General features: G+C 35.5%; 1 protein-coding gene across 2 annotated transcripts; it reads right to left on the bottom strand.

The window, feature by feature from the left end:
- UGDH (UDP-glucose 6-dehydrogenase) lies at window positions 1–27883 on the bottom strand. Of its 2 annotated transcripts, none has more exons than XM_017663795.3 (12): window positions 27663–27883; window positions 20945–21115; window positions 14677–14778; window positions 9314–9514; window positions 9005–9202; window positions 8392–8539; window positions 6237–6331; window positions 4537–4667; window positions 4164–4297; window positions 3672–3763; window positions 3451–3561; window positions 1–1346 (listed from the first exon to the last, which is right to left on the bottom strand). In XM_017663795.3, exons 2-12 carry the CDS (start codon window positions 21104–21106, stop codon window positions 1236–1238), a joined length of 1485 nt encoding a protein of 494 aa, XP_017519284.1. In that variant the 5' UTR covers window positions 21107–21115; window positions 27663–27883; the 3' UTR covers window positions 1–1235. The 2 variants fall into 2 exon arrangements, with proteins under 2 accessions (XP_017519284.1, XP_017519285.1); XM_017663796.3 differs by having other exon boundaries at window positions 20945–21069; window positions 27663–27870.

Genomic DNA, 27883 nt, shown 5'->3' with positions numbered 1-27883 from the left:
TGTTGCAGAATATTTTATTTATGTATTTGATATCTGTACAGATGTCTCTGTCCTCATCTTTGTATGTTACTGTATTCTCAGTGAACCGCAAAATTCCTAAAGGATGAGGCCTGTAACTGTTTTAACTCGATTTGTACATTCTCAGCAGAGCACAAGCTGTCAAATGGACACCTAACACATTTAAACAATGGTAAAACACCAATCAAATAAGCCAAAAAAAAAAAAAAGGATGGAAACATACAAAAAAATTCTTATTATAGAATTATGCTATACATAATTTGAAAAATCTACTTCAAGTAAGTTTAAATGAAATTATATTCGTTTTCCTTAAGAAAAAGGGAGAAAACTGCAGGGAGTTATAAGAATAAAAATGCAAAGTAAAGGTAACAAATATTTTTGGCTGTTGGACTAAAAAAATAACTAAGTGAGGAAAAACAAGGAGTGAAGAAGAATGAAATAGACCAACCTACTGATTTCCACTTTATGCTAAAAAAATTGCCTTTTAGTCTTATTTGGATTGGAAATAAGCAGTGACGATCTTTTTGGACTTAAAAAAAAATGACAATACAGTTCATTACAACAAAAAGAGCAAAGGAACATTACCAAACCTCACTTGCAGGGTTACCTCTAACATGGCAGCAGAGGAAAAATGTTCTAAGTACCTTAAAAAAAGCATGAAAGGCCCCGCTCGGCCCACTGCATCCTCCTTCTAAGTTCACAGACAAGGAATGAGTGGAAAACACTTTACCCCATTAAGCTAGACACCTCTAAGGATCCATGACACTTTCTGTAAGGTTGGCAGGCTTAGCCCAGAATTCAGAGCAGCAATTTCATGATTTAAAACACATATTTAATGACAAGTTAATAAACCAATAATGAGAAAAAGTGAACAGTGCCTTTCCTTTTACTGCGTGATTAAGTGCTGCCTGGCTATGGACACTTTGTAAAGTAACAAGTGAAGTTCAATTTTTATTTTACAAAAATTGACACCATTAAAACCAACATGATTATTTGCCACTCATCCAATAACTGAGTTAACAATATTATAAAAATATGTAAAAAATACTGTAGATTCATAATTATCAGACATACTGATTCCCATATAGCTAGTATAAATTTGATTATTAAAAAAATAGTTTTGTTTCCTTAAAAACACTTGGTTCATTTACCATTTAGTATCAGATAGATATGATATCCTGAAGTACCAAAAAAATTACAAATAAAAATGGCAATGTTTAAACTTTGGGTTTCTTGTTAGGTGGATCCTGAAGACTAAACTTTGGAATTTCACCAGAAGGAGCATATGGAATTCTCTTTGAAGACACCTTTTTGCCAATTGTTTCAATCTAGGGGAAAAATAGATTTTAGAAAGAAAATTATTAATAATTATAATACATAAATGTAAAAACTTTAGGACATAGTATACTGACTGGGAAAATGTAGGCTACTTTTTCCTTTTGAGAGCAAAAAAGTTTTTCAAGTTGTCTGGGTTGCTATGAAAGGTCTTTGGTTCACTCCATATTTTGTATGTTTCTAGAGTCAATCTATATATTCCTATCTAGACACTCTGACTCCTGCCATCCCCAATGCCACACCCCCTCAAACAGAGTAGAGAATCATATACCACTACTGTTTCAGTTGCATACAAGAAAGCAATTAACAGACCAGATTCCAGTTACTTCACATTTTCTGTCAAACTCTGTTCTTGTAATAGTTTTTTTCTCTTATTCTAAATATTTTATATAAGCTGTAACAGCATATTTTATAGGAGTTCAGGATTCAAAGTCTGAAAGGCCCCAGTTGAAATCCTGAGTGATAGTTACTATGTCCTTTAAACTCTCTAGGTCTCTCTTCCTCAAGAGAGAAGTTACTACCACCTACCTCAAAGGGCTGTGGTAAGGATTGAATCTGGTAAAGTACTAAGTGAGCACAGTGTTTGGAATATAACAAGTCAGGCTTCAAAAAGTAAATGGTAGTCAATTCTTATTTTGCATATTACATTTTAAACTTTTTCCCATACATCCAAAATCATCAATCTTATCTTTAAAGACACTGCTTATTAGTCATAAATTTGCCTCCTCTCTACAGCAGAGATAAATATACTATACAATTTTCATAAACATCCTTTGAATTACAAATTAATATTTAAACCTGATTCAAAGAAAGCACTTCTGCTTTGCATTAATCAATTATTTAGTGACTTATAAATTCTCTTTAAGATATTCCTAGTTGTTTTTTTAATTAGGAAAAGTTAACTTTTATATGAACTCAAACTTATTTTTATATATATATATATATCTTCACATATCTTTTTCCTTGAAGAATAAAGTAAGAATGAGAGAATGTCTATACTTGCAAATAATCTTTTAATAATAATAATATTACTGAGTTTAATTAAGCCAAGTCTCAGAAAAAGTCATGCTGTTATTCACTAAGGAGGGGTGGGAGTAGGACAGAAGAGTGCCCAAGGTCCTTGATGGAGTGCTAATAGACAAGAATGCCATCTGAGTCTTGTTGCAAGCGAACCTCTCAGGAATGAGAAATGGGCACTGAATACTAAATTAGAAGGACCTTCAACAAGTCAGTGACAAGTTAAGAGAACTAGATCAGACATTTTAAATAGTAGATGAGACAGACCCTACAGATACTTCTCCAAGAGAGCTGGTGCTGAGCAGACACATACAACCAGCTCTCACCACTGCCCCAATCTGCTGTGCTTGGACTATGCTAACAGCAATCTCTTGGAATGTTTCTGTATTCTCTAAGACGTCCCACCTGCATGTACACACAAGCTCTGAGGAAATGAAATTAATATTTTTGGGAACCCTGGTGGAACTAAAATGATTTAACATAGATGTACTGTTCCACTTTCTGTCAGCTCTCTATATGCTTCATGATTAACTGACAAACAATTAAAAGAAGGCCAGTATCACTGAAACTGCTATTCTTTTCACTCACACCTCTCATAGCACTAGGACAGTGCTGAGCACTCAGAAGGTGGAGGACCTATACAACATGAGACAACTACATTGCCTTTTGCAGTTTTCTAAACATTCATATAGGAATAAGTGACCTGGACTTCAAGAGGGTCACTGTGGGGCAGACAGGTCAGCAGAGCAGCCTTGGCAGCTCTGGGGAGAAAAAAATGTTTATTTTAATTCATATATTTTCTTGCTTGATTATTATATGAGTAAGGCAAGGTACATCTTGTCCCTGTGTAATATGCAACTGATGACTTCCTAGGTCCTATGTCACACTGAATGACCTTTAGATCACAAAGTAAAGGAGGGTGTGGAGTAATTTCACAAATCCCATACAGACTTCCCAGAGAACTGACATGTTGTCCCAGAGTTACGCTAAATGAGAAAACATTAAAATTCTAAAACTTAAAGCCATTAAAATGCAAATGACTAAACAAACAGAACAAAACCAGTCCAGAATCATGATTACCTGGAAGCCAATGGTTTGCAGTTCATTGTGGAGCCCATCCAGGACACGTCGTCCATCAAAGATAAAGGCTGGCTTTAGCATTTTTTTATGAATGCGTTCATAATCCAGTTCCTGTAAAGATGGAACCAAATAAACAGAATGTATACATGTACACAAACTCAATCCCAACTGGCATTAAGATACCTTTAAGATTTTCCTGAATATCACTACTATTCCCTCACCTTAAACATGTCCCACTCAGTGCAAATAACAACAGCATGGGCGCCATCACACGCTTCATACGGGTCCTTGGAAATGGTCACGAGCCGGGACACTATTAACAACAGCAATGAAAAATTGGTAATAAGAAAGGAGTTATCTGAAATTACGCATTTTAATGCCAGGATTGTAGGAGCTGAGAGTCTGACAGAAGTGGAATGAACGGTCTGGTTGAAGTGAGACTGGGATAATGGAAGGGGGCCTGGAGCAACCCCAAACCTTGCCATCCAAAGAAGCATCTCCTTGGAACCTCTTGCGTGTTTAGAATATGTTGGAACAATCATTAGACTCACCCACAGCTGATCACTTCAAATAAAAGACAATGAAACAATGCCTAATAATTTAATTTTAGAGAAATGAGGTTGAAAAAAGGGCCTCATGATAAAAACTGAACAACAGAACAGACACGTTTCAGGGCCCATACTCAAAATGACTCATGAGACTGAAAGCCTTACCTTGGTCATCCTCTGAAACCCCTGGATGAGAAAGATCCACAACTATTTGTTCCCTTGGTACTTTTGGATCATATATATGGAGGTGTGCACCCTCATCCATCAAATATTTGCTAATATATATACTAGAAGATTCTCTGAAGGAAAAAAAATCAGTATTGTTAAGCTTTTAATGGCATATATTCTAACATCTAAAGGATTTAATATACAGGTAAGGTACTATTTCTTGTGAAGACATGGATGTTCACTTTATTTTTATACTATATGTGTATATGTATTTCAAACACACATCATCACCAAAAATCAGGATCAGATGAGAGGACGAGAGGACAGCTAACATTCTCAAAGGGGTTGAAATATTTTAAATAATTGATACCTTGTATCACCAGTGTCCTTTTTGAATGCAAACCCCAAAATAGCTATCTTCTTGTCAGTCACCGTGTTAAATAGACTGTCTATAATCCGGGAAGCAAACCTCCTTCTCTGGTAGTCATTCATATCTATGACCTGGAATTACATGTAAAATTTTGCAATAATCAGTTAAAAGACATACAGCTTGTGCCATACACTGCTCCCAGCTTTATGGTGAGTACTTCTGTATGACTACTACAAGCCTTATATAGTAACACATGACAAAGATTAGCCAAATTCTTTCCTACAGATAAAAACAAACAAACAAACAAAAAACCAAGGATTTGCCTCCATCCCCTTTTTAAGGCCAACCTGAAAAAATTTTAATTTTAATTCGGCTTAACTTTCCATGCATTAAGTTGGGACAGATGTAAAGATGGGGAGCATGATTTCAACCCCACTTGAAGTCCAGCTATGAGGACAGCCTAAAAAAGCACACAGAAAACAGTGTACTCCTTTAGCCAACTTCTCCAAACCCCAGGGAAGCAAGGCTGGAAGCAATTAAATGCCAAAGTCCTCTCTCATATGCTTACCTCCCACTCCTCACCAAAACTGAGTGTGAGCAGACAGTGGACAAAGAAAAATTCAACAAGTTGAGCTGCCACTTGATGAACTATAACACCATGAACACTTGGCAACATTTTTAACTAAACATTTTAAGAGTAAAAGTCTCTGGTCCCCTAATCTGTCTCCTAAGAGTTTATAAACTGGACTTCATATTGGTGATCAGATGCATATAAGGAAAAGAGACTCTTTTTTTAAGTCTCTAACCTTCTAGGAACCATTTCAAAGCCTGAGAACTTAGGAAATGAGCCCAAAATGTGGGAAAATCAAGTATTTATCTGCATTTTTCCTACAATGGGCATTAAGATAAAGCCATCATGCTGGGCTGAGTGAAACAAAATTAGAAGTGTACATTTCTTTAAAAACATGCATTTCCTTCTATTCCTACCCACTGCTGAAAGATGAAAAACTATAAACGTGCAGAAAAAAATATTGGGGAAAGATAAATATAGTGGTTGTTATCTTAAAGAAGTTATTTAATGATTCTAAGCTTCAGTTTCCCCATCTATAGGTGGAGAATAATTTTAGTGACAAGGACAAAATGAAATACATGTAGTAACTGTCACAGAGTAAGCATATAAATGTTAACTCTATTTCCAATTTGGGGAGGGTCTCTAATTTAGCTCTGTGACACTCAAAGGGACAAAAGAAATATCAACAAATGCAAACCATTTTTTTATAACAAAAAAAATGTTTGTTTTATAAAATATTATAATATAGATTATTTTTATTTTATGCCTTTCAAAATAGAAGAGTTGGATCTTTTATATATCTTTAATATTATATAAAAGAATAATAGTTCTTGCTTTAAACTTAAGCAAATTTGAGCTCTGCGAGCAAATTTAGTTATAAAATTAGGAGAAATACTGGTTTATCAGCAATTTCTATCACAGTTGATTAGCCAAAAAGAAATTAAAAACAGAACAAAATAAATTGATCAAATTAAAAACAAAAAAACAAAAAACAGAAGCCCAATAAATAAACCTAAAATAAACAAAAAAAGGAATATAATAGTAGTTGAGCTTATGGAATAAATAAATCCTATCAAAAACATTTCACAAAGGGTGACAATCAAAAGTTGTTGACTATAAAGATTAACACCTGCTGCCAATAACGAGCTACTTCAGGCAAATTCAGAGCCTCACAGAGATAAACCAAATTCAGGACATCTTTCTGAAAGCAACTCCCACCAAAACCTGAAAGAAAAGAGATAGCATTTTCATTTAAGATCCACATAACTGAATCATGTGACAAATTTATTTATCATACTAAATCAAAGGACCCTATGTTAGGATTTTTAATAATAAAATTCAGATGTTGGAAAATTAGTGGTTTTACAAATTGTGTGAAGTTTGCAAGCAACTGATGAACTCTAAATAATTTCCAGATAGTCTTCTAGTTGAAGTTTTAGTATGGTTACATTTCCTTTTTTATTTCTCACTCATCTACTAACACTGCCCCACATCTCTCACTGTAGCACAGGGCTGGCAAACCTTTATAGGAGAGGTTGTGTTTCAGCCCTTGTGGGCCATACAGGCTCTGGTACAACTATTCAACTCTGGCTTTTTAGCTCAAAAGCGATCACAGACAATATGTAATCAAATTGGCATGGGTGTATTCCAATAAAACTTTATTTACAAAACATGCTGTGGGCTGGGTTTGGACTCAGGACTATGGTTTGCCCATCCTTGTTCCAGGGCAATGCACCACACAGTGAGGCCTGGCATGGGCTTTGAAGTCAGAAGCACTGAGCTACTGTAACATCTTTCTATGCTCATACATAGTAACTGTACTAGAGAGAGTGAGGATTTAATAATATGGGTCTACTGAACCACTGTGCTGTACGTTTGAAACCAACAGAAGATTGTTTATCAATGATACTTCAATTAAAAAAAAAAGACACCTAGCCATTCACTAGTTATAAGGCTTCAAGCAAGTTGCAAAAATTTCCCTGACTCTTAGTCATACCTATACAGTAAATACCAGCACCTTTGTAACAGGTTATAAGAATTAATAAGTGATATATAAAAAGCGCTGGTTCAGAACTGGGAACATAATATACCTTCACTAAAAAGTAGTATTTTTATTAAATGGTAGCTAGAAAAAAATGTCAAATAGACAGAAACCAGTATTGAGAAATGGCATGAGAAATAACAAGACGGGCTGCATATGGCCCAATCTGTCAAAGATTCTCTATTACCTTTATATCAACCTTACTAACTGATATCCAAAAATACAGTCAATTCTCATTATTCCCAGTATATATGTTTCATAAAATTGCCACAAACAGAATTAGTAAATACTAATTTGTACATGAAATACAGAGGTTCCTGTGAGCTTCTTGGTCACATTTTCATCAAAAAATCAACATATATTCTTGTTTTATGTGTGTTTCTGGTTAAAGACACCTTATTTAATAGATATTGTTGATTTATTAATATTTCACTCATAGCCAACAGCACTGTAACTCATGTCCGAATGAAGGTTATCTAAACCACATGTATTTTCTCCATGAGGCACATCACAGCCTTCTGACACTTAAGAACACTAGACGGCACTTCAGCAATATGCTTGGGGGCCATTTTAAATAGTGCAATCACCAACAAGAAACATAATGATGTGAAAAACATGGTACTGAGTAGACTGTAAAAAGAGCTCTTCTTTATAGTATGAGAGTGGAAGCAAGAAGAAAGAGCATTGCCTTAAGCAGCTTCAGCTGGGAAAGTATGTCGGGGGGTGGGGGACACGGAAACTTTCTGCTGTTGTTCATGTCTGCAAATACCATGAAAGTACCATGAGTACTGATTTTGGGGTTACAAATAAATTTTAGTAAATACACTAATACACAAATACAGAATCTGCAAATAATGAGGATAAACTGTATTTCTCCAAGGTCATATTTCCAAAAGTATATTAGTAGGGAAAGAACACGACAGAGAACTTTTTCCTACTTGTTTCAATAAGGTGTTACTTGAGTTATTTTCTATGGTCTTCTGAACTTATTCTTCCTAAATGTTCTTACTAAATACTAATAAATCCTCTTAAAACAGTGAACTATGCTTAGCTTAGTAATCAATCAGTAATTATCAAACAATGTAAGTTTAATTACTGCCTCATTTAGAAAATCCCTGAGAGGTTGCAGGCTAATGCATAATGGAATTATTATTTTAAAAGCATTAAGTTAAATAAAGACTTCCTTAAAGTTAGAGCTCTAGCTAAATGAACCCACTTTATGTACAAGAAATTTTCCATTTACCAACACTGGCTTTCAGAAACTTGTTCCCAATTCTCTGGTCCATTCCAATGGCTGTTGCCACCTCTTCTACATCAGCTCCTGTTGCTTCACAGAGGGCACTTATGGAGTTAATGCTGCTGATCCTCTGGGCAAGAAAAGCATTTGCTGCCTTTAAAAAGAAGAAAAGGAAAAGTATGATGAGCTAAAAGAGCAATTTTATACATTTAGATTATATTTCATTGAGTTGATGCAAATTACGGAGGAAAATATAAAAATTACTGATAAGATCAATTTGAGGAGGCTATGGATGGGTTGGTAAAGAAAAACATTTTAAATTGAGAACAAAGATGATTAAGAAAGAGGATAAAAGAGGGAGAAGAATAATTCAAAAAATATTATTTTAATGTATCCTCCATCTTATGATATATTTTATTATAATTTAAGAATTTTCAAGAATATTTTATACCTGATAGTTGATTCCTCTTGTGAAAATTATTTCATGATTAGAAAGAATATTATCCTCAAAAACATTCCTCTTATTAATATTAGGCAAGTACCAGAATAGCTTATCAGGTTTATGAGAAGTAAGTCCTCAGCTTTCAATTTAATGGAGAGTTGAATTCTATGTACCAACCAGTTTGGAAAGCTCTGAAGACCAAGTATTAGTGGTAAGGATCCTTTCTCTGGGAACCCAGTGCTCATACACAGCACACAGTGCCTGCACAGCTCTCTGGCCCTCTGGGGTTTCATCCCCTCCAATCAGTACTCTGTCTGGATTCTTTAGGTCCTTGATGGCTGTTCCTTCTGCCAAGAACTCAGGGTTGGACAACACCTAAAATCCCAATGCAAAGGAAAGGTTTAAGCTAGAAGTAACCATGGGCAACTGGATAGCATGGATATTTACATAAGAAGAACCACATTCTAATGTTTCCTTTTTTAATACCTGTAAATTCAAGTTGGGTTTGGTGTTTGCATCAAATATTCGACGAATACTTTCTGCTGCCCGCACCGGAACTGTGCTTTTCTCAGTCACAATTTTGTACCCATGTGAGTTTTGCACAATGCGTCTAGCACAAGCTTCAATATACTTCAGATCTGCTGCACGGCCTTTCCCCATTCCATAGGTTTTCGTTGGCGTGTTCACCTGATGAAAGTATACCAGATGAAGAACAAAGTATCTATAAGATACTCAGTGATTTCAAGGTATACACCCTACACTTTAGGTTAAAGGGGAAGTTAACTATCTGTAGCCCTGACTTAACCCTCTATTACCTCAATGGAACTAAAACATTTTATAAATATAACCAGGAGGAAGGGCTTGAAGCATCTGGAGAACTCTTTGAATAAATATTTGTTAAGAAGCTACTATACATTTGTAACATACCAGGGCAGGCAGGTTGCAATTAAAGCCCTGGAGATATAAAGATGAATGACACTATTCTTGGCCTAAAAAGGTTCACAAGCTGAAATGAAATAAAAGTTTTCTCTTCTTTCCTCACTTTATTGTATGTAATATATTACCCTGGTCTTTAAAAATGTGAACTTTCTACTCTCCTTTTTTATAGACTTATATCAAATAAGTAGCTTTTAAAAAATATTTGCAGTATCTTTCACAAACACCTTCTTGGCTCATTAAAGTTAGAAATTACCTAGCATTCTTTAGGTAAAGACGATCAAATAGAAAGAAAAATAAATCATGAGTCCAAAGTCTAGGCATTTAGTTTTGGCTTAGCTATATATCATGAAACCTTGGGGAAGTGTGGCTGCCTTTGCCTCAATGCCTCATTGTAAATGAGGATAACACACTCTAAAATCTAACATATGAGTTTTATAATGCTTTGGTAAAAATCAAAAACACTCTGAAAAGTCTAAAATTCTATATAGGAATAATTTTTGAACCAGATCTCTTCTCTTGACATAATCTAATGGGAAACTAAATAAAGGAAAAAAATTAATTAAGACTTGAAGATCAAGTTGAGGTGTGAAAAGCAGGAGGAAAAAGTTGTTTACATGCATGGAACAACAGGAAAAGATTTAAATGTGAATTCAAGGTGCAATGGAATTCAGAAGGGTAAGACTACTAATGGGATAAAATGAAACATGCCAGAGATGGGAGATGATCAGAGACTTCCCCTGATTAAGGAGCTCTGAAGATAGCAATTGAGAACTGATTCGTATAAAACTATTCCTATCTAGAATTTGCCTAAAAATGATCTGGAGTGGGAGGAAAGGAAGAGAAGTAGTAAATAAAACAAACAGTCATCAGCCATAACTGTTGACTATGGAGAATAGGTAAACAGGAGTTCATTAGTCATCATCTTTCATATAAGTTTGGTATTTTCCATAATCAAAGTATACAACAAGCAAATTAAAAAACAACAAAACAAAACCTGACCCAGAGAATAATGGCAACTAAATTTAAGTTACACAGTAATAAATTACTATAACAAGCACACAAAGTAATAGCTTGGAAAGATTCAGGACAACTCAGGATAGATCAGCAGAGGCAGGTTCAAAATCTGCTCTCTGTGCCAGACCACCCTAAGGTAGACTTACTGCCTGAGAATAGATGAAAAAAAAATATATATATATATGTATATATGTATATACACATATATACACACTTAAATTTGTAATACTTTATATATAATACTGTGTGTGTTTGTGTGTGTGTATATATATATATTTTTTAGGCGCTGGTTATTCAAAAAGTTGAACTAACTTGATTTTCTCCAAGCTTAGATAGAGGATGGGTAGGCAAGTCACAGAAGCTGCACCAATTTCTCTAAAGTAAATAAGGAGGCCAAAAAGAGAGACTGAAATCATAAGACAGTTTACCACTGACTTCAGTGCCACTTTCTTCTGGAGTTCACAGATCTTTACAGTACTGCTATTATCTCATCAGTCAGAAAAAAATAACCTTATCCAAAACTTATAATCATTAACTATATGCATAATCAATTCAACAGCATCTATTCTCTATGGACCTCATGGTATTTCCTTCACCTCATGGAACCCACTCAAAGCTCACACCACTGGCTTTCCCTTTATTCTTTAAGGCCTTAAAGGTCTTGAGTCACATAACACCCTAGCTCAGCCACCAATTGGTGTTAAATATACCATCACACACAAAATATTTGAGTAGCTACAAGGACAGCAAGAAGTAAGTTACCGTGGTTCAAATATTGGATTTCCAGAGTTTACTCCCAAGCATTGGTTCCATTTTCATAACAGAAGTACAACAGTTTAGCCATATTATGAGCTGAAGGTGTCTATGGACTAGCCTGATAAACTAGTCAGTATATGCCAAGTTCCAAACAATTAATTGAAAATGGCTTTCGGAACATAATTCATCTAGATAGAAGATGCCTGTAAGTTTGCAGGCAATTTTATTTCATTCTCTTTATCTTACCTCCACCAAGCAGTGGAAACAAGAAATGATGAAATATATAAACTAAACTATCACCACATGTGCTCACACATTACCAGCACTTCCTAATTTTCAATCTCACACTAGAACTTTCTTTCAATTTATTTGCTCAATGACCTGAAATGACAGTATTTGACCAGATGATTATAGGGTCTGGTGAAGTGCTGGAACAAGTGATAATCAAAATTTAACTGGACAACTCTATACTAAGCAATGTGCTGTGGCTTAATATTAATGGACAATATTATAACACAGTGAAACTTCTAAATAAACAAGACTATTTTTTTTGGCTTAAAACAACACAAATTTATTATCTTAGAGTTCTGGAGCTCAGAACTCCAAAACCAGCCTCAAGGAGATACAGTCAAGGTATTGGCAGAATTGCCTCTCATTTGCAGTCTCTACAAGCGAATTTGTTTTCTTGCCTTCTCTGGCTTCCCGAGGCCTTGGCTTGTGGCCCCGTCTTCCTTCTTCAAAGCCAAGGGTATGGCATTTTCAATCACTCTCTAACTCCATCCCTCCTGCCTTCTTCTTTTCTTTTTCTTTTCTTATGGTATCCTTGATATACAATCACATGAGCAACATTGTGGTTACTACATTCCTCCCATTATCAAGTCCCCACCAAATACTCCATTATCGTCACTGTCCATCAGCATAGTAAGAAGCTACAGAGTCACTTCTTCTCTGTGCTATACTTCCTTCCCCATGCCCCCGCTACATTATGTGTGCTAATTGTAATGCCCCTTAATTCCCTGATGCCTCCCTTACCACCCATCCTCCCAAGTCCCTTTCCCTTTGGTAACTGTTAGTCCATTCTTGGGTTCTGTGAGTCTGCTGCTGTTTTGTTCCTTCAGTTTTTGCTTTGTTCTTATACACCACAGATAAGTGAAATAATTTGGTACTTGTCTTTCTCTGCCTGGCTTATTTCACTGAGCATAATACCTCTAGATCCATTCATGTTGTTGGAAATGGAAGGATTTTTCTTCTTATGGCTGAATAATATTCCATTGTGTATATGTACCACATTTTCTTTATCCACTCATCTACTGATGGACACTTAGGTTGCTTCTGTACCTTGGCTATTGTAGTAAATAGTGCTGCGATAAACATAGGGGTACATTTGTCTTTTTGAATCTGTGATCCTGTTTTCTTAGGGTAAATTCCTAGGAGTGGAATTCCTGGGTCAAAGGGTATTTCTATTTTTAGTTTTTTGAGGAACCTCCAACTGCTCTCCACAATGGTTGAACAAATTTACATTCCCACCAGCAGTGGAGGAGGGTTCCCCTTTCTCCACCTGCTCACCAACATTTGCTGTTGTTTGTCTTTTGGATGGTGGCCATCCTAACTGGTGTGAAGTGATATCTCATTGTGGTTTTAATTTGCATTTCTCTGATGATTAGCGATGTGGAGCATCTTTTCATGTGCCTGTTGGCCATCTGAATTTCTTCTTTGGAGAAGTGTCTGTTCATATCCTCTGACCATTTTTTAATTGGATTATTTGCTTTTTCTTTGTTGAGGTGTGAGCTCTTTATATATTTTGGATGTCAACCCCTTATCAGATATGTAATTTATTAATGTATTCTCCCATAGTATAGGATGCCTTTTTGTTCTACTGATGGTGTCCTTTGCTGTACAGAAGCCTTTTAATTTTATATAGTCCCACTTGTTCATTTTTGCTTTTGTTTCCCTTGCCCAGGGAGATATGTTCATAAAGAAGTTGTTCATGTTTATATTCAAGAGAGTTTTGTCTTATGTTTTCTTCTAAGAGTTTTATGGTTTCATAACTTACATTCAGGTCTTTGATCCATTTCGAGTTTACTTTTGTATATGGAGTTAGATAGTAATCCAGTTTCATTCTCTTAGATGCAGCTGTCCAGTTTTGCCAACACCAGTTGCTGAAGAGGCTGTCATTTCCCCATTGTATATTCATGGCTCCTTTATTGTATATTAATTGACCATATATACTTGGGTTAATATCTTTACTCTCTAGTCTATTCCATTGGTCTATGGGTCTGTTCTTGTGCCAGTACCAAATTGTCTGGATTACTATGTCTTTGTAGTAGAGCTTGAAGTTGGGGAGCATAACCTCCCCTGCTTTATTCTTCCTCCTCAGGATTGCTTTGGCTATTTGGGGTGTTTTGCAGTTCCATAGGAATTTTAGAACTATTTGTTTCAGTTTGTTGAGAATGCTGTTGGAATTTTGATAGGAATTGCTCTGAATCTGTATATTGCTTTAGGCAGGATGGCCATTTTGACAATATTAATTCTTTCTACCCAAGAGCATGGGTTGATTTCCATTTATTAGTGTCCTCTTTAATTTCTCTTAAGAGTGCCTTGTAGTTTTCAGGGTATAAGTCTTTCACTTTCTTGGTTAGGTTTATTCCTAGGTATTTTATTCTTTTTGATGCAATTTTGAATGGAATTGTTTTCCTGATTTCTCTTTCTGCATCACTAGTGTATAGGAATGCAACACATTTCTGTGTATTAATTTTGTATCCTGCAACTTTGCTGAATACAGATATAGTCCTAGTGGTTTTGGAGAGCATTCTTTAGGGTTTTTTTATGTACAATATCATGTCATGTGCCAATAGTGACAGTTTAACTTCTTCCTTACGAATCTGGGTGCCTTTTATTTCTTTGTGTTGTCTGATTGCTGTGGCTAGGACCTCCAGTAGTATGTTGAATAAAAGCAGGGAGAGTGGGCATCCTTGTCTTATAACCGATCTTAGAGGATAAGCTTTCAGTTTCTCACTGTTAAGTATAATGTTGGCTGTGGGTTTGTCATATATGGCCTTTATTATGTTGAGGTACTTGCCCTCTATGCCCATTTTAAACAAGACTATATTAAAACTCACAGAGCAAACGAAAATACTTACAGAAATAAATACGAGATCAGCTTCTTTAATGGCATCATCAATATTGGTAGAAAAAAACAGATTTTTTCCTCGACAGGATTCTACTACTTCTTTTAGCCCTGGCTAAAAAGAAAGAAGAAAACGAGTTGTACATACAGTTTACTTGTCATATGAGATTACCTAATAGTACAGAATTACATTTGTTAAAGGGGAATGTTATATTGTAATTTAAAGGTTTATACTCACTCTCAAATAACTTTGTAGAAAAATCAAAGATCATACAGCAATAGTTATCATAAGTATATATTGTGTAACATTATTAAATTAAGCAAAACTGAACTTGCCACAATTAAAGCAACAGTTCTTTTTTTTTGGTAATATAACCAGTGTTTTTAATTGGTTGTCTTACAAGGAAAGCAGATTCTTATTGAACTTGTGCAAATAAACATACTGCCATGAAATATAAAAATAGTCACTGAGAGTTTTTAAATTCTGGAGGGATCAGGTAGAGAGAAAGATAAAGTTCCAATTCTGCTTATAAAGGCAGTTATTTACTAAACTGTTGTCAGCTTAAGAAAAAAAGCTTAAAACATTTTATCAACAACATTTGAAACAAAAAGCTACAAAATTATCTTCCTTAGTTTTCTTAATCTTATGCAACTAATACCTGTTCTGCTGAAATCTAGTTTCTTAATAGTTTAGGAGTAATAAACAGTGAGTATAGATGACAAAAGACTTACAAATGACAATAGTTAAAGATCTGATGAGAAAAGCAACAGTTCTTTTTAGTGCATGTCAGTTGACCATGTGCCTGATTGTTTCATAAAAGTTAACAATTAACTTTGAGTATCAACACAATTGACAGAAAATTCAAGGTCTCTGTGATTCCAGGCAAACATTTGATTTTTGCATCATCATGATGAATGCAAGTTTTTACTCCCCAAAAGTCAGGCCATACAACTGTCTGAGAAACAGTCAATATTTACTCTATACATACTTAAATAATTTTTTAAGTCCTATTGTAAGAAATACATCTATTGAAAATTTCATTACTTTTCCCATACAATTTAACAAGAAATACAGTTACGTTAAGACCATTGAGCCATGTGACACCACCTAACAAGCATTCTTGCCAAAATTTAAAAAAAAAAATGTCTGAATTTGATCAGACTAGTCCAGTTTGCAAATCCAGACTATGAACATTTCTACAAGATAAACAACTTGGTTTCATCAACTTAAGAGAGACAAACAGAGAGAGAGAAAAACAGATTTCAATAGTATGTTCTTAAAAGACACTTAAGAGATGAAAATCAATTAACAATATATGGATCTTACTTGGATTCTGATTCAAATAAACTATGGGAAGAAGGATGTATAAAAATTCTTGATATTAAGAAATTTATCTTTTATTACATCTTTGAAATTTTTCATTATAAAAAGCAAACAAAACAAAATAAAATTGACCTACATCACCAAAGCTTACTCTTTTTGGGAAGTAGGTTCAAGCAATATCCACAGTATTATGGATGTTCAGAAAACTATCTATGTAGCAAAAGTAAAAAGCCACTTCAGGATCCACAGGTCCTGTATCCAGAGTAATTCATTTTTCTTCACAGTTTTGAAGCCTTTTAACATAAGCAATTAGAATAAGTGTAAAATGCAAATTCAAATATCCATCAGGCTTGAATGAAATTTGTAACAGGACCTGCAAATTATATGAACCACTACAACCATGAATATAAAGTCACCAGTCATGGTAGTCATATCCTTGGTTATTTTGACTAGATTCTAGAAAATCAGAATAAAAGGTTATGGGTTGGGATTTTGCAGAGATTTAATTCAGGCTATATATAATCTCCCAATATTTAAATTAAAGTAACCTAAAATCAGAACAATACAGAATTTATACTAAGCCTTAATAAGACCTCAAAATGAACAACTACATTATTTTGTTAAAAAAATCAATGGGATATTTGTAGATCTATGAAATTGATGCAGAAACAGTTAATACAGGTTCTACCTCATATTAGACTCAAATGCAATGATCATAATTAGTATTTAGAATTTATATGGTACTTTTTATGGAAGAACTCAAATCCTTTTCACAGGGTAAAATTACTTTATTCAAAAAAAAAGTAAAGTAAATTATCCATTTTGTTTTTTTAGAAGTGGTTATTAAACTCTTTTAATGAACAAAGTTAAAAAAGCAATGACTATTTGATTAAATATGGTAACACAAAATGTATCAACTATACAATTTCTGAGTAAAAACTTAAATTTATCTTATTATCATACATTATGGTAGTCATTACTATTCTGTTTTCAAGCAGTAAAGAAAACTGCTTTTTTATTAATATAGTTTTGACCCATAACATATAAGCCTATATATAAGATTAGAAAGGGCCACAATAAACAAATGCTCACGGACCCTAAGCCCTACCTAGCTGTGTTTTCAATGGGGCCTGATAATCTTTTTACTTCTCTCTACTCTAAGGTTACTCTTCTGAACCTCCACTACTCACAAGTCCTTGACCCAACACTACCCTTTTGTCTTCTTCAGAATATCTCACCTACTTCTTCCAGACAATTGAGATTACCAGTGTAAGTCACCTTTATTCATGTCCTCACTAACAAAATTGTCTATATCTTTATCCATCTTTGTTTGGTTCCTTTCAGTCTCTGAAGAAGAGGCTTTCAAGCCCAATCCCTTTATTTGCGCTTTTGATCCCATCCTTTTGTATCCTTCTAGACTTTATCCCATCAATTAGCCCCTTTCTCCTCATGCTTTGACCATTCCTCTTCTATGTGATTTGTCTACCTTAGTTTAACATGCTCATCTCTTATCAACCATAAGCAAAAGTACAAAGAAATAAAGTCAATGCCTTTTCCCTGTGCCCCTCTCTAATGACCACACCCTTTATTTCCTTCTAAATTAAGTCCTACTCCTTTTGTATACTCTCTCACTTCCCCAATTTCCTATCATTTGTAACTGTTCCTGCAGAAGTTACAATAGCCCACCAAATATAAAATTTGATCAATATGTTTTAGTCTTTATTTCTACTGTATTTGGCATGACTGATAGCTTATTCATTCAGCAAATATTTATCAAGCACTCCCTATGAGCTGTCACTGTGTTAGTTACTCATAATCAAGACATAGACATCAATATGGAACTTGCACTACTAAAACTCTTCTGGTTTTTGGCTCACCTTCTCTGAGGTGGAACAATTTTCTAGGAGGCTGTGTACTCCAAAGAGCACATTAAATATTCTAATTATGTATTAATTATCATTTCTCTATCAGTAACCATGAGTTAAACATTAGTCACCAATTACAACTAATAATGGTATACATAAACTACCCAAAAAAGCAATCCAGAAAGCAGTGTGAACTCCAGTTAAACCTGCCATTCATTTTTCTTCTTTCATACAGTTCTTCCTGTTTGACATTTCACCTAACACTTCACATCTCCAATATGGCCAAGGAAATGTAAAGGAATAGTTCATTTTATAACATAAAATAAAGAAATAAAAATGGAACAAAGTCCTAACATATCTTGAAAATGGTAACTGTGTCACAAAGTAATTTCTCCAAGTTTTTTTTTTCTTTTAAACACAACCTTAAAAAAATCATTTCTTTTCTTCTGATTTATAAATTTCTTAATCAGGCATCTTTCAACAATGGATGTCTAAGAAAGACACATGAAAATTATAAGCCTAAGGTCATTTACTTGCTAAGAAGAAACTCATCCTAATTGCTAAAAAGATTCCTTCCAGAATTTTAAAGTAGCAGTGCCATGTTTTTTAACTTCCAAAATCAGCTGGGTTTTAGAAAAAGATTCCATTTCCTTTGTAGGCCCCACTAAGTTGTACAGAACTTAAATAGCTCCTTATGTTACCATTATCTAATTTCCTGGAGTAGACATATTAAATTTAGATAAAAATTAAGACTTTAAAGACCAAATAGTTATAACCATTAAAACTGATATAATTAGGGGACTTCAGAGTTCTGAGAACTCAGACACTGCTTCTAATGGTGCTAGATAGACTTTCAAATCTTTTATATTCTAAAGAGATTTAAGAAGGAAGGAATGTATTTATGAAATAAAAGTGCAAAACAGCAAGAAATACGTTTGTTTCTTTGTTTATAAAAAGCAGGTTATTGAGAAAAAGCAAGTAAGATATGGAAAAGAAATAATTTTAGATCTTAACTTTCTTAACCTAATTATAAATCCCAAATAGATTCAGTATCAATGTAGAACATACCATTTTAAATTTAAAGCACTGAAGAGTTAGGAGGAAGAGTTTCAGACTCCAAACAATGGAAATAGTAATAGCAATAATAAGAATCTGGCCAGGGAACATGCCTGGCCAACTGATTTTTTGTTTCTCTAAGAAAAATGTCTAATTCCAATATATTATAGTTTATACCTTTTTGTAGTTCAGCATATCCTTTGTTTTTTAAGTAAACATTTTATTGAAGTAAAACAAAAATTCAGAGAAGTGCACCTATATTAGTATAGAAAAGTGTATAGCTCAATTTTCACAAGTGAACAACATACTCGTGTAACCACTGTCCATATCAAGAATTAGAAGAATGGTAACAGTACGTCAGAGCCTGCAATATGCCCTCTCCTTGTCACTATTATCCATCAAATTACCATTCCCAGCATGCTGAATTCTATCAGCAGAGAATAGTTTGCCTATCTTTGAACTTTATACAAATGGAATTATACAGTATGTACTACTTTGTGTCTGATAACACACTGCTTTCATGAGAACTTAACTATAATCTTCATGCAGAAGTAGTTTCATTGATTTTTCAATGCAGGATCACACTGTATGTATCCACTCTGCTGATGATTAACACTTAGGCTGTTTCTAATTTGGGGCTATTACAAATAGCATTGTTAACTGTCTTTCGGTACACATATGTACCCATTTCTGTTAGATATACACCTAGGAATGGAATTGCTAGGTAAGACCATATGTATTTTCAGCTTTAATAAATACTACTGAACAGTTTTACAAAGTGGCTGGCTGTAACAATTAACACTCTGATCAGCAGTGTATAAAATTCCAATTGTTCTAAATCCTTGTCAACATTTGGTGTTGTCAGTAGTAATAATTTTAGCCATTTGATGAGTGCCCTTTGTTTTTAAATATTACACTGTTGGCAGAATTACTTACTAAATGATTGGATATAAATATGGCTTATGGTGTTTCAGATAACTTGCAGCCCTTTTATGGAAATCAGAATTATAAAGCTCTTTATCAAATTATCTTTCTAAAATGTTTAAAAAAATTCCCCCAAACAAAATACAGCAGTAATATTAAACCAGGGAAAGTAATGCTATAATACTGAGATATTTAAACCCTTATGGGGAGGTTAGGTTGTAGAAGAAAGTGCAAAGCACAAATAAAGCTACAGAGGGTATTTTTTAAAATTCTGAGTCTGATTCAATAATGAGTAAATCTGTGATGTTGACCTATGGGTGCTTTTTCATGGATTTTTATATTTCATATGCCTATAAATAGCCAGCAAATTTATCTGACAGATAAAACTGGATTGAGACTTCCCTTCCCAAGGCCTAAAACACTTAAAGACTATGGCTGACAATAGTCTTATCAGTAACAAAACTTTTCTAGGGAAAAATAGAATATATTAATGTTGGAGAGAAAATGCTACCATCAAATTTTCAAATGTTCTTCCACTGAGCCTCAAAAGTATAATACCATGAACTCATTTTACATTGAAATTTTAAAAAATGGGGCTGACATAGCTTAATAAAATAGAAGCATATTTTTCCTAACTATAAATTCTCTAAATTTAAAATTCCAATTAACCAAATTTGTGATACTAAACCCTAAATATGAAAGACATCATTTATCCATCCAAAGTTCATCTATGTACAATAATCCAAAAATATAATAGACTTAAGAGTTATTATAAACATTCAGTTTTATTTATTTAATTTTTACAGAATACCACTCCAATGGTCTAACAATATGATAACCATGCTAAGCAAAATTAGAACATAAAGAATAGGAAAAAAATACCACTGCACTAATACAACCATAATTGATATTAAGATATACTTCTTTCTAGTCATTTTCCCTGGGCATACTTGATATAATTATAATTATAGTGTCCATAACATTGTATATCTAGATTTTTTCATTTAATTTCTTATCAGTTGCATTCATAGATTCTTACATTAATAGTAAATTATTTAACAAAAACAGTAAGAAAACAAAGAGCATAGAAGTACTATTTAATAATGGCTTACCTCATAAATAGGAAGTGTAGGAGAGTTCCATGCATCGATTCTTGATTCATTGACATCAACAACCGTTACCCTGATTTCAGGGCACATATGAGCAATGACACTGCATGTGGGTCCTCCAACATAGCCTGCGCCAATGCAACAGATCTTCTTAATTTCAAACATGGTTGTAAACTAGAAGGGGAAAGGATTGTTCTACTATTGAAAACAAAAAAATTTTAAGAAATCACATTGTACAAGCATCACACTTTATAAAAACTGTCTAAGTGACAGATATCCAGAAAGATTTCCTACATTCACACTCATTAAGAATTATGTAAATAGTGATAAATAACATTCCAATTGGATGGCCTTCCCTGTTCTCAGCTGCACCAGCATAAAACATGGAAAAAAATTTTAGTAACTTATATTACTGGGGAAGAGCCACAAAAGGGGATTATAATGACCTAATATTTAGGAAATCAGGAAGCAAAATAAAACCTTACTTATGCCTCTAATACCCAAGGGTAACTGATTGCTGAGGGAAATTTCAAGGATGAATATACCAGTGCAATTCTTGCTTAAATGCTGGTGTACAAAGGTCAGCCTTATGACAGGTTTAAGCTAACATGACAGATATTAAGATAAGTTCCAAAGTCCAGAATTGGCCTCTGTGATTATATTACCTACAAAATTAATTTTTGCAGTTTATTTTTAGATACTTCAATTCTACTTAAATGATCTTAAATTCTACTTCAATTTTAATCAGACACCGTGAGGTGGCTAAAGGAAAGTCATTTCTGTAGTTGTCAAAACTGTTACACAGGTTTTGATAGGTTTCCAAAAGCCATTTGGTGAACTGATTCACACTAATCAAAATTATAAGGGACTGATTTATACATAACAAAATCAGTTTATTCATCATAATGAGAACACGAACTGTCAAACTGACCAGATTCTTAGAATTTTAGTCCTTGCCAAGACCTCAGACAATATCTAATATAACTCATTCATGGATTCCAAAGAGAAGGAAAATGGTAATGAGACCATAAGAATTTGTTAGTATACTCTTGCATGGATCAGAGAAGGTACTCTGGACCGCTGACCTAATTACAATGCCTGGGAAGTATATCCTGTTAAGAAAAAAGATAGAGAAAACACATAATTAAGATGATCCAATTCCCTTTGGTCTGAATCTGTATGAATCAATGTTCTATTCTTCGTTGGTCTCTAGGCAGACCTTCCACTGGAAGAGAATGAGCTGACCAACCTACACAAGTATCCTGGTCTGATATGTAAACAATTAATTTGGCTTATAAATTGATCTTTAATGGTCATGATTAGCAGATATCAACTCATAGTGTCTGATCCCTAATGACTTTAAGACTATAAAATAGAATTTCAGTAAAATACTGAATATGAGCAGAATTTGGAATCTAATGATTCTATGAAAGTATATACAAAGTTTTTGTTTTGAACAGCTAATATATTCATATAGTTCAAAAATTATATCTGTAAATAAGGAATACACTAAGAAGCCTCACACCTAAGGCATCCTATCTGCTTTGCCAACCCCTATTTGCTTGCACAAGCAACCTCTTTATTATTAGATCCTTCTGATATTTTTATATGGTACAAGTAAATACACATATATATTCTAATAATCCCTTCTTTCTAAATTCAAGAGAGAATACCATATACACTATCAACAATTGGCTTTTTTCACTTCATGTATTCTAAAAACCTGTCCATTTTTTCTCTTTTAAGTCACACTGTATTCCATTGTGTGGATGTACTTAACAGGAAATATGAAACCACCCTAAATCTGGTAGATTCTTTCCACAATCTAAATAAGTAGCTTAAGAGTTCCCTATTATCACTTGTAAAGCCATAAAAATATGATATGCCTATTAGACTTTTAGGATTCCAAGATTCACCTCAGCAAAAATACTAAGACTAGCAAAATTTACTTTTGGTAACCATTCATCTTTCATTTTTTCATTCTTTTACTTTTCAGTTCTGACCTTTCCCCATCTCCAGGCAAGTGCCCTATACACAGGAGAAAGAGAAAATGCATGGGAGGAAAGACTACACTGGGATTGTTCAGTGGCTAAAGCTCAGGGGAATGTTCTGAAAAGCTCCCACCTGTGGAAGGGACAGCTGAGCCTGGAGCAGGCTTACCAAAGATGTGTCTCCAGCATTCACCGCCCTGTCCCCACGTCTATAGTAGAAAAGGTTGACATCTGGTTTCAGAAAAACTGCTTCAACTTGCTTCAGGCCTATTCCCTTCTTCTCCTTCATGAAAATTACTTATTCCCAATTTAGTGTCTACCATGTGGGCATACAGAGATTTTAGCCACAAAGAGATATAGGTCCTGACATGCAAGTATTCACTAATTTATTTAGAGAATAATTCAATCAAAAAACATCTATTAAACACCCTACAATGTAACAGCCATTATTGTTCTATGTACTGTGGATACAATAGTGAACATGACAGATACAGTTCCTACACTTGCAGTTATATTCTAGAAAGAGCCCACAAACAAAATAATGGCAGTTGCCTTAAGTTCCATATAAAGGTATTAAACATGCAACTGAGAGAGAGGTCCTGTCTGTAGAGAAAGGACTGTTTAGATAAGGTAAAGAAGGACTCTCTGAGAAGGTGACTTTTAAGCTGACTTAAAAGATGAAAAGGAGTTAATTGCACCCAGGTAACATGGTTAAATTATAAAAGGCAGTTTAATCAATTAAATGACAGAATGAGTGTTAAAGTCCAGAGGGGGTAAAAAAATCAAACTAAGACGGCACTTACATCAAAGCAAATGTAGAAACTAAGATTGGCCTAAATATTGAGTAGGATATAGAAAGAAAAGGTGAATGAGGAGGGATGCAGATGAGACGAAGGGAATAAATGAGGAGTCATATACAGAAATGAGTCCAAAGAAGGGAGATCTGCCTCTTGGACAAAAAAAATGGGTATTAAGAAGTAGTGAGAGGTAATTAATAATTGTCTCCTAGGGAAGAAGTGAATTGAAAGTGGGTCTTGAATGGTCCTTTCAGGAAAGCATGACCATAACAATCCATGAGGCTATAATTTAATAACTTAAAATAACATAGCTGAGTTGGCAAGGATGTAGAGAAAGGAGAACCCTCCTACACAGCTGGTGGGAATGTAAACTAGTTCAACCATTGTGGAAAGCAGTATGGAGGTTCCTCAAAAAACTCAAAATAGAAATACCATTTGACCCAGGAATTCCACTCCTAGGAATTTACCCTAAGAATGCAGCAGCCCAGTTTGAAAAAGACATATGCACTCCTATGTTTATTGCAGCACTATGTACAATAGCCAAGAAATGGAAACAACCTAACAGTCCATCAGTAGACGAACAGATAAAGAAGATGTGGTACATATACACAATGGAATATTATTTAGCCATAAGAAAGAAACAAATCCTACAATTTGCAACATCATGGACGGAGCAAGAGGGTATTATGCTCAGTGAAATAAGCCAGGCGGAGAAAGACAAGTATCAAATGATTTCACTCATCTGTGGAGTATAACAACAAAGAAAAAACTGAAGAACAAAACAGCAGCAGACTCACAGAAACCAAGAATGGACTAACAGTTACCAAAGGGAAAGGGACTGGGGAGGATGGGTGGAAAGGAAGGGATAAGGGGGAAAACAGGGCATTACAATTAGCAGACATAATGTAGCGGAGGTAGGGGACACGGGGAAGGCAGTATAACACGGAGAAGACAAGTAATGATTCTATAGCATCTTACTACGTTGATGGAGAGTGACTGTAATGAGGTATACGGTGGGGACTTGATAATAGGGGGAGTGTAGTAACCATAATGTTGTTCAAGTAATTGTACATTAAAGATATAAAAAAAAGAACATAAAAATAAATCAATAAAAAATAACACAGCTGAAAGTAACTATAACAATCAATGGCATTACTGTAGCTAAAATCTAATAAACTTCACTGAAGGGAAAAAAGGGAGATTAGGAAAGGGAATGATCAGCTTGGAGCCTGGGAAGGGGGAGTCAAGAACAAAAATGCAACTGTGTTCATTTCAGCACTGTCTAGAAAAGAGTGACACACAATCTGGAAGTGAGAAGTGTTCTGGGTTTCAGAGATGACTCAAGAATAGGCTTTCCCAATAGTTGGATGGCATATTCCCCCAAAATTGTTTGTTCTGATTCCACTCTGTCTTATGAATTCAGATTCCCAAGAACCATAATACTAGAATGGCCTGGATTTGAGACATAAGTATTCCAGGTACTGGAGTAAAATTTACCTACTGTCATAGCAAAGCTCCATTCTAGTGTAGCCATTCGTCTCCTCTGAGCTTAGTCATCGTAAGTTACTATCTAAAGCCATATTAACTCTGAGTCCACATGTACAAGGCTGAAGATCAAGTACTAAAGTGCAATAAGCCTGAAGAACTCCCACACCCCTACTGCCCAGTGAGCCAGACTCCTCTAATTAAAACAAGTACATCCAGATACCTAAAAAGTGGAATCTCGAGTATTTTGGACCAGATCTTTTGGGGTTACTACTTCATCCCATAGCCAAGAGGTTTATTGGTGCAGCCCATGCCCTTGATCTCAACTAGAACAGGTTCTGCTTTCTTACAATAAACATGGATTGAATGTCTACGTGATGCAACTCGGCCTCAAGGAGTTCATAGTTTAATAAGGTGCTCCCAGGCTAACAGTTCTTATCTGCTGCTGTTCACCTCAGTGCCTAGAACAGTAGGCTCTCAATAAATATTAACTGAGTGAATGAGTAAACTCTCCATAAGGGTCTATCTTTTTGAGATGAAGAGTGTTATTTGAATATTTTTAGCTCAGATGGTTGATCATAGCATTTTTGCAGAGATTGTCCAGAATCCTATCATCCTCTCTTCCTTAGGTAGAAATTGGCATGTTTTCCAAGTTACTTCTTATCTACTTCAATTGCCAGGTCATATGAAGTTGCCTTATATACAGCAGCAGGGGTAAATTACTGATGGCAGGTGGACCTGTGTTACAGAACTGCAAGTGTTTTGGGTATTCCTGTGTTGTTACTTCATCTAATGGATGGCTTGTAGATGACAATGGAAAAATTACTGAAGAGGCTAGATGTACTATCTGTGCAAGTCCAAATAAATTGTCACTTTCGAGTTTCAATAAAATCTTCAATAATCTTTGACTGATACAGTGTTAGTGATATACTTTGACCCACAGAGATGTTTTCTGATTCTATTTTCTCTTTCTACTTTTATATACCTTCTGACCCTCTACTGTGCTATCAGAGAAATAGGAAAGGTTGCTTACTGAGTGAGTCAGTTTGAAATGAGTTTTTACCTCTGTATTTTGGAAAAGTCACAACAAACCAGGCCATTCCAAAACTACTCTTCATCTAAAATTTTATTAATTCAGACCTAGGTTGTAATACCTAGAAGACGTGGTTAACAAATAACAAAGTTCCTACCACAATCTAAACATGAATATAATTCCTCCACTCCCACTCCCTTCAATACACTCTGCATAATTACCCAACAGCTAAGGAAATGAACTATTATGACTGGAACACATCGGCTTCACATATCACCTTAGTCACTTCCACAAATTAAATAACTAACAGATGCCTGACCTGGGAAAAATATTTAATCATTAAGAAAGACAGTGCTAACGCTTTATCTAAAGTATATCATATAAAGCTGGGGAAATAGCAAGAGGAAGATGGAGTATGCTTATTACTTACACATTTTATGTGAGAGAAAGGAGTACAGCAATGAGAGAAGAAGTGAGATTCTTTCAGTCAGGGTTATCTACCACTTACCATAAACTGGATGCTGGGTACTAACAAGCACATCTAAGCAGACAGTAAATTCTTTCATTTCCAGAACTCTCATGAAGAAACAGACCGGACTACTGTTCTCCATTTCTTAGGGGATTTGAAGAAACTCAAAAGACTCACTGTCTTTCAGGGTAGTCCATGAACAGCTACTCCTCTGTATATCCCAAAAAGCTCCCTACCAGTGAATCCCTCTTTTACATATATAAATCAGAATCCTCAACCCCACTCATTGTTCCCTATATAGAAGAGGTGTAATTTTTCGAGGTCTCATAAAACATTTCTCTTGAAGCACCCAAGAAAGGCCTTCCCTGACATGAAATACGGCAATTATATGGTGTAGAGGCCAACAATGAATTCTAGGACACCCCATACAGGTGTCATGATTGAACGTCTTAGGATTTCGCCCTCAAAAGGCTTTCTGGCTTTGTCTTCCCTTTAGTTTCTTAAGAAAGGTGGCCAGTGACTTGAAGAAGGCAGCAGCCCCCAGGTGAGCAGGCTCTAAATCCAAACAAAAGACTGCGACTCTGAGACAAAAATGGGGTCCTTAGCACGAAGACTGCTTCCTTCGGTGGACGTTCTGCTTTCTGATGCGCCGGGGAAATCTTATTTATTTCAAGTCAGAAAATGGGAAAAAGCAAAATGAACGGCGGCTGGAAGACTCGCGCATCTTAAATAAACCCAAGTTAACCCATTCCCAGGGCAGCAGATCCAAAAGCCGATTCCCGCCCAGAGCCCAAAGGAGACGGGGTCGTGAGACGGGAAGCCCGGGACCGAGAGCAGGGAGCCCCGGGGGCAGCGCGCACACCCCCGGCCCCGGCCCTCCACATCGCGCCGGGCCCCGGGAAAACCCCGACGGGGCGGCGGGCCACAGCCCAGGCAAGGCGCTTACCACTCCAGGCACCGAGCGCAGCGGCTGCTCCTACCCGACGACTCGGACAGCTCCTCGCCCTGGGTGCACCGCTTCAGCGCCGCGCCCCGTCCCCTCAGGCTGCCGAGCACCACGGCCTGACTCCCGGGCCCGTATTTAAAGGCTTCTGCTTGAGAAGGCGGAGGCTTCATCTCCCCCGCAGTCGGGCCCTCTGGGATTCGACCCTCGCGGCATCCCTGCTC

The sequence above is a fragment of the Manis javanica genome, chromosome 5, assembly GCF_040802235.1.
Source record: "Manis javanica isolate MJ-LG chromosome 5, MJ_LKY, whole genome shotgun sequence".
Classification (NCBI taxonomy): Eukaryota; Metazoa; Chordata; class Mammalia; order Pholidota; family Manidae; genus Manis; species Manis javanica.
Note: the sequence above shows the minus strand (reverse complement) of the source record. Positions and strands in the feature narration are given on the sequence as shown.